This window comes from Canis lupus, chromosome 23, assembly GCF_011100685.1.
Source record: "Canis lupus familiaris isolate Mischka breed German Shepherd chromosome 23, alternate assembly UU_Cfam_GSD_1.0, whole genome shotgun sequence".
NCBI lineage: Eukaryota > Metazoa > Chordata > Mammalia > Carnivora > Canidae > Canis > Canis lupus.
This window is the reverse complement of record NC_049244.1, coordinates 12050833-12058409: the sequence shown is the minus strand read 5'-3', so window position 1 is coordinate 12058409 and position 7577 is coordinate 12050833. Positions and strand designations below refer to the sequence as shown.

At 60.9% G+C, this 7577-nt stretch overlaps 1 protein-coding gene across 1 annotated transcript; it reads right to left on the bottom strand.

Moving 5' to 3' along the window:
• Positions 1 to 106: 106 nt before the first annotated feature.
• KLHL40 (kelch like family member 40) lies at positions 107 to 7012 on the bottom strand. The gene is made up of 6 exons (XM_038570580.1): positions 5605 to 7012; positions 4327 to 4487; positions 3756 to 3863; positions 3411 to 3596; positions 1506 to 1652; positions 107 to 663 (listed from the first exon to the last, which is right to left on the bottom strand). The coding sequence occupies exons 1-6, from the start codon at positions 6775 to 6777 to the stop codon at positions 552 to 554; spliced, it is 1887 nt and encodes a 628-aa protein (XP_038426508.1). The 5' UTR covers positions 6778 to 7012; the 3' UTR covers positions 107 to 551.
• Between the last annotated feature and the right edge of the window lie 565 nt (positions 7013 to 7577).

Here is a 7577-nt window from a genome sequence, read left to right as displayed (position 1 = left end):
GAGGAGATACCCACATGGGGTGCGGAGCCCACCGACCTGGGCAACCCAGCAACTGACATTGACACCCGGAATCTCCAACCACCTGGCCACTGACTCTCGGAGTACCTGATTTCAGACCCTGAGCTACTTGCTCAGAAGGCACTTTATTCCTCTTAAGGAAGGTGACTCATCCAGGCTGCGGGGTGCGCTTGAGAGGGACACTCCCCATCTGACAGGCAAGGAGACAGAGTCCTGTGGGTAAATTCACCTCCACACAGGCTGGCTGGGACTGGCCTAGAACGCAGCTTGGGAACACATCCCTGTGGTTCTGGCTCATGGAACAAGGAGACCAGGGACATGGAGATACCAGAGAGCCCCAAAGCTCCTGGTCCCTGCTGGAAAGGCCAGGACTGGGCAGCGATTCCCCTCCCCTGCTGAAGCAGCGCCCTGGTGGCACAACAGGATCCAGGTGGGCTCTAGCCTCTCCCGGCCTCCTCTCTGGAGCCCCTAGAAGCCTGGGCTTGTGTGGCCACAGGATGGGAGGGCTGCTCGGTTCAGACCCCCTGCGCTGGTCACATCTTGGTCAGGCGCAGCACGTTGAGTCGCACAGGGAGGAAGGTGGCACCGGCTGCATAGGCAATCTCCCGCAGGACACCCTCCCACTTCTTCTCGTCCTCGTTATATCTGGGGGTGGGAGGGAGTGGGGACAGAGCCACAGAGCCCGGTCAGCCTAGTAGTGCAGAGTGTGCCACAGTGGGGAGGGGCAGCTGAGTCTACTAGGCCTACCTCTGGAGTGTCCCCACAGCCCCAGGCCCCTCTCCAGAAAGGTCAGGTCCTGGAGAACTCTCATGCCTTGGGAAAGGGGGCCCCTCAAAGGCCCACCTCCAAAGAACAGCCACCTCCCTTTCCAGGAAGGGTCACCTCTCAGGGAATGCCACACCTTCAGGAAGGCCTACAATCCCCACAGCCCCTTCTCTGGAGAGTTCTGTATGCAGCACTCCAGAAGACCCCCAAGACCCACCCGCCCCCAGGCCTGCAGCAGTGGGAATAACTGAAGGTGTGGCAGGAGCCCCAGACACTGACACCTTTTCCACACCCAGGAAGGGTCAGCGTGGAAAGCCATGGCTCTGAGAAGTTGGAGTCCAGCTTCTTCTCAATCCTGGCCCCAGCTCTCCACTCCAGCATGAGCACCCAAGGGCGGAGCGGGGAGGAAAGATCTGGCTGCCTCTTCAGGGGACCCTCTACTCCCTGGGGCCTGTTTCTGTGGGTCTGTGCCCTAGGCTTGGGGCAGCTCCTGACTGCAGCATACTTGACGCTCCACAGTGAGACATGGTGCCCTGTGAGCAAACCAGGACTGTGCCAGCCAAACCGGAAAGAACCGGGCTGAGCAAGGCATGTCTGCCATCCCTTCCCCACGGGACCCCCTGGAAGAGGGATCACCCCACCCCCAGATGAGCTTGCCAGGCACCACTGAGGGGCATCAGCCTTGCTAGGCTTTTCCCTCACCGCCCTGGGCTCTGGCTCACCTCCAGATGTCGTTTAGCTCTGTGGGGACCAACTCTCCAGACTCAGTCTCCAGCGTGGCAAAGCCACCAATGGCATAGAGGGTGCCCGCGAGGCTGACCAGGCTGAGTGAGCTGCGTTCTTGCGGGAAGGCCTCAAAGGATGCCCACCTGGTGGGGAGGAGGGGGTGTGAAGAGGTACATCACCCAGGGGCCTCAGCTCAGTAGCCCCAGTGCCCACAGCTTCAACTACACCCCTTAGAAACCCAAATCCCAGGCACCCATGCTCCCTGCACGACCTCCAGTGTCCTGCCCCTCCCAGCACGGCCCTCTGGTGTACCCTGTTCTCCTACCTCTCCCATCTCCCTTCCTGGTCCGCTGGTCATTGCATTCAGCCCGGTACAATCCACCATGGATCTCCCCACTGACTCTCCTTTGCTCCTGAACTAATTCTTCCTTGTTCGCTACCTCTGCTGCCCTGAGCTGTCCTCCCTGGTACCCCTGCCCCATCCTTCTTCCCCTCTTCACTGCCCAATTTCCATCCCTACCCTCCAAAACAGCTCTCCAGTCCACAGTCACCACAGAGCATAAAATCCAGGCACAGGACACACCTCTGCTGATGTGACATTCTCATCTCCCACCTGCCTGGTCTCTCATGTCCTCAGACTCCTTCCTGGATAATGCATCAGCCCCCACGATCCCTCAGGGCTCAGGCCTCAGCTTCTCCCTCTTTCTCCTGAGGGAGCCTGTCCCCTCCATTTACTGTTGGCCCCAGATCTCCCCAGTTCAGCATTCTCTCTGCCCTAATGGGCTCCTCTTGGACACTCCCAGGTCCTTCAAATCCACATGTCCTAACTGGACCCTCATATTTCCCATCTAACCCCAATGGTTCCTCAGAAGCATCCACTTCTCCCTCTTATCCCCAACATTCAATCAATCTCTAAATTCTGGGGTTTTTTTTTTTTCTATCTCCTAAACTTTTGCTACTCAAAGTGTGGCCCATGGACCAGCAGCACCAGCATCACCTAAGGGAAGGGTTGTTAGAAATACACACTCAGGCCCGTCCCCAGGCCTGAGAATGAGAAAATGCATTTTAACATGATCCTAAGAGGATTTGTGTACACATCACAGTGTGAGCAGCACTAGCCTGTGTCTTTCTCCGGTGCATCCCCTCTGCCCCATCTCTGCTGTGCCCCCATCTCCAGGCCACCACTACCTCCTGCTGCTTTACAGCTGCACCCCTGCCTCCTGGGAAACCTCTAATCTGTTCTCTACATCCGCTGTTGCCTAATAAAACACAGATGTGAGCCTAAAACCCGTCACAGGCATTTCACTGCCCTCAGGGTTAAGTCCCTCTGCCCTGCTTGCCACTTCTCCAGCCCCAAACCTCCCTTCGCCCACCATACCCTATCTGACCTGAGCTATGACCTTTCCTCCAAAGGGCCTGCCTCATTTTCTCCTAACTGCCTTGGCACCAACTTTCCTTTGCCTGGGGCATCCTTCTCCCGCCATCCTTTTTGCTGGCTAAGTCCAAATAGATTGCCAGCTCAGTTTTCTCCCAGGGCAAGAGCAACTTCTGTTTTGGTCACTACTGTATCCCTAGCACCAGGCCACTGCCCGGGGTATGAGTCTGAATGAGGAAGCTGGCACCTCCCACCCCACCCCTGGAGCTCTCTCCTGCAGACCAGGCTGGCCCCTAACCCTTGCCCCAAATTGTGGGGGAAGCCAGCCTCGTTGCTGCTTAGGGGAGAGAGGCTATTTCTGTGCTGATGTCCAAGCTCAGCAGCAGACCCCCAGGAGCAGTGACTATGGTCCTGCCAGGGCACTCATGGAGAGAGGCAACAGGTCCAAAGCAGTCACAGTGCGCCGGTCACAATGGGGCCCTCGCAGTCCCTGGCTCCCAGTGGGAGGGGCGGCCAACAGCCGTACTTGTTGTCTGCGATGCTGTACACTTCAGCTGAGCTGGTCAGCCCCGTATCTGTGACCCCGGCCGCTACAAAAATGCGGCCATCATGGATGGTGGCCCCGAAGAGGGAGCGGGCAGTCTGCATGGGTGCCAGCTCCTTCCACTCGAACTTCTTAGGATCATAGACACACATCTTCTTCAGGCACTTCCTGGGGGGTGGGGGACAGGGAGTGAGAGGGAGCAAGCCCCAGCCCCGCGCCCCTCCGTCTGGTGCCGTCGCCCCGACCCAGTCCCTGGCGGCCCGGGACGCTGTGCTCCCGCTCGAGCCTGCACCCTGCGCCCGCGCTCGCTCCAGGCCCGAGCCTCACCTGTCACTGCCTTTGCCGCCAAGGACGTAGACCAGGTCCATGTGGGAGAGCACCGCGTGGCCGTACACCGCGTAAGGCAGCGGGTCCGATTCGCCCCATTTGAACGACCTGGAGGAGCACGCAGTGGGGCGAGCGCCGGGTTCAGGGTGCGCTGGGTCCCTGTCTCTGCTTTCACCCACCCACCCAACACGTATTTGGGGTGCACCCGATGCATTACCGGCACCTGTCGGGTCCCCGCTCCCACCCCGCTGCCAACCGCCCCGCCCCCTTCCAAGCCCGCCTCCCGGCGCGGCCCTGGGCTCCGGCTCTGTCTGGCCCCCACCGCGCCGCGGTCCGCGCCCTGGTCGCCCCCCGCGGGCTTCGCCACGCCCCGCCCCGCCCCTAAGCCCCGCCCCGCCCCCGCCCTAAGCCCCGCCCCTCGACCACGCCCCGGCCCGGCCCCGCCCATAAGCCCCGCCCCTCGACCACGGCCCGCCCCTAAAGCCCCGCCCCTCGACCACGCCCCGGTCCCGCCCCAAGCCACGCCCCCCGACCACGCCCCGCCCCAGCCCGCCCTCCGCTCCCCGCTCACAGCCGGTCGTAGCACATGACCGAGTCTAGGCTGCGCTCGCCGTCCTTGAGCTCTCGGCCGCCGACCACGTAGATGGAGTTGAGAGCCTCTCCCAGGCCAAAGAGGCAGCGCGGCGAGGGCAGCGGCGGCATCCCCAACCACTCGGAGTCCAGGTGGTCAAACTGCGGGCCGGGGGTCCACTCAGTCACCGGCCCCCATGCCCCGCCTTCCCCAGGTGAGCCCTGCCCGGCCTCCCCGGGTCACAGAGGAGGCCAGGTCTCCAGGCAGGGCCAGCGAAGCCTGGAGGGCATCCCTGGAGACAGTGCCCTGTCCTCCTAACAGGCTGAGAACTACCGAGGCCCTCTGGAGGTGGGCGCCCGGCACCAGCATTACAGCACCACGATGGGGCACCCCACGCAGAGCCCTGTCCCTTCCCCCACGTACAAATCCGAAACTGAAGCCTTCCCGTCCTGTTTTCCACCCCATCCCACCAAACAGAAAACCTCCAAATACAGCTCTGCCACTCATCTCCTAAAATCTAGTCTAAGTCTGCGACCCTGTATACCTCCATAGTCTCACAACCATATTTGTGGTTCATCTTTCTGGAAAGTTTTCTGAAGGCTGAGCAATGTGCTGATGAACACTTTATAACCATCTGTAACCTTCAAACAACCTTATCAAGCAAGAAGAATAAATATCCCAGTTACAAAGGGAGGCCCAGAGAAAATAAACAATGCCCGTGATAGGCTTTGGCTGGTAACTGGTGGAGCTGCCCCTCCGCCTCCCTGCCCCCAGTTTAACCCTGGTACCAAGCTGTCCCTCGCCCTTCTCACACCTGGTCAGGCCTCACTGGGCACACCACTCACTGGGCTCATTTCTGTCTGTCTCTAGTTCCCCATTCCTCAGGCAGAAGCACCTAACTTCCCCTTCATGTGTCCTGGCTTCATGCAAAGGTCCTGTCCCAGGCCCCTACACTGACCTTGCTCCCCCTTCTCACTGTGCCTGACCCCAAACCCTGTGCAGAGATAGGGCCTCCAACATATCAGACCATCCTGGGGCTCACATTCCCCTGAAACTGAGACATCAGAGTTATGCAGCTAATTGTCCACTGCCTATAACTGTCTTCCACCTTCAGGCAAGTGGCTGTCAGTCAACCTCCCTGGTCTACATCTCATCCTAGAACCCAATGACACCCCTCAACAAGTAGACACAAGCCTCTGCTGGGCCCCAAAGCTGACCCCCCCCCACCCCGTTCCCGGAACCCAGCACTGTCTGCCCCTCCTAGGGCTGGGCAGGCACCTGTAAGAAGTAAGCACTCATGGGGTCCTCTTTGTTGTCCTCGTTGTAGAAGAGGCCCCCAGCCACAAAGACCTGGTTCTCCTTGGTCACCAGGCTCACGTGGTTCTTAGGGATCTGAGTGGAGAGGGAGGCACAGTAGCACTCGTTGGCTGCTGGGTCATAGGCCACGGCTCCCTCCTCACTGATCATGAAGATGAGGTCCTGCAGGAACATGCCAAAGCGCAGGGTGTCGTTGAGGATGCCGGGAATGATACGTTCCGCCTCGTCCTCGTCCTCGTCCTCGTCCTCCTCTGCCTTGGCTTTGTCCGTGCCCTTGTCAGCGGCCTTGGCCCCGGCCGCCTCCTTCCCCTTGTCCTTCTTCTTCTTGCGCAGCACCGTGAGGCGGCCCTCGTGCGCGTCCTTCACCATCTGCACCTTGCGCAGCAGCTCGGGCTGGGCGCGCACCAGAGGGTGCTTCTCCACGCGGCTCTCCAGGAAGGCGCGCGGCAGCAGGCGGCAGCGCACGCTCTCGAACACGGTGGGCAGCGCGCGCTGGCGCTCCTCCTGCGCCTTGGCGTCGCCGCTGCCGGCCCAGCGCATCACCGCCTCGAACACGGCCTCCTCCTTCTCCACGTTGAGGCCGTCGCTGGAGATGATGGCGATGAGCTCGTCGGCCGAGAGCCCGAGGAAGTCGGCGTCGCGCGACACGAGCGAGAAGCGCGCGCAGATGAAGTCGCGGGCGGCCACGGCCAGGCGCGCGCAGTCGAGCAGGAGGCCGAGGCGGAAGACCGCCAGGCAGTTGGCCAGGCAGAGGCGCTTCTGCAGGAAGGACACGCAGATGGTGAAGATGGACGGGATCTGGAAGCGGTGCGCGGCGGCGAACAGGTCCTGCACGCTCGCCTCGTCCAGCGCGATCTCCGACGTGTACAGGTAGTGCAGGACCTGGGCCACCACGTCCGGGGACACCTCCTCCAGCCGCAGCTCGCCCGCGCGCTCGGGCTCGGCCAGGAAGCGCGCTCGGAAGTAGGGGCTGCAGGCGGCCAGCACCAGGCGGTGGCACGGGAACTCGCGCTCCCCGACCCGCACCACGCAGTCCAGGAACTTGCCGTGGTCCAGCATGTCCTTGAGCCCGTCCTGCAGGAGCGTCTGCTGGTACAGCCGCTGCTCCTCCGCCTGCTCCAAGCCCAGCGTCATGGTGGGTGGCTCGGGGGCCTGCTCTCGCTGGTCCCCTGCTTTCCTTCTGGGTCACGCAGTCTCCGCAGCTGTCTCCGCAGGGCTATATATAGAGGTGGACGAGGCCGTGTAAGGCGAGCTGCCCGGCTTCCTGCCCATGACGCTGAGGGGTCAGACAGCTGGGCAGAGGCCCCCTCCCAGAGAGGCCTTGCCTCAGCCCAGGGGCTCATGGGGCAGGGGTGGGGTACCTGGGCCCCTGAGGCCCTCGCTGCCTCATTTCTAAATGGAGCGAGGCAAGGCTTTGATCACATTGCGTGGTCAGGCGGTGCCCCTGAGGGGAAGGGATGAGCAAGCTCTGCCCCTTAGTCCTCATAAGGAGAAGCACTGGTGTCACTCTTCCAGGGTCTCCCTCCCTTCCTGCCTTCTGGGACTTTCTGTCTTCCTCCCTGGAGTATATCTCACCCCAGACTCCCCTGGGTACACTGTGCCTGGGTTTCCTGTTGGATGAGCTTGGAAAGACATCCAGTCATTGGGGACCTTGTTGCCTCACATTTAAAAGTGGGAAGAGCTAGGACGCCTGAGTGGCTCAGCATCTGCCTTTGGCTCAGGGCATGACCCCAGGGTCCTGGGACTGAGTCCCAAATTGGGCTCCCCGCAGGGAGCCTACTTCTCCCTCTGCCTATGTCTCGGCCTCTCTGTGTGTCTCATGAATCATGGATAAAATCTTAAAAAAAAAACTAACTAAAATGGAAAGAGCTTTACCCCTTTCTACTCCAGGATCAAAGACCGTCCTTAGACCAAGACGGCAAGAGGATGCCTTG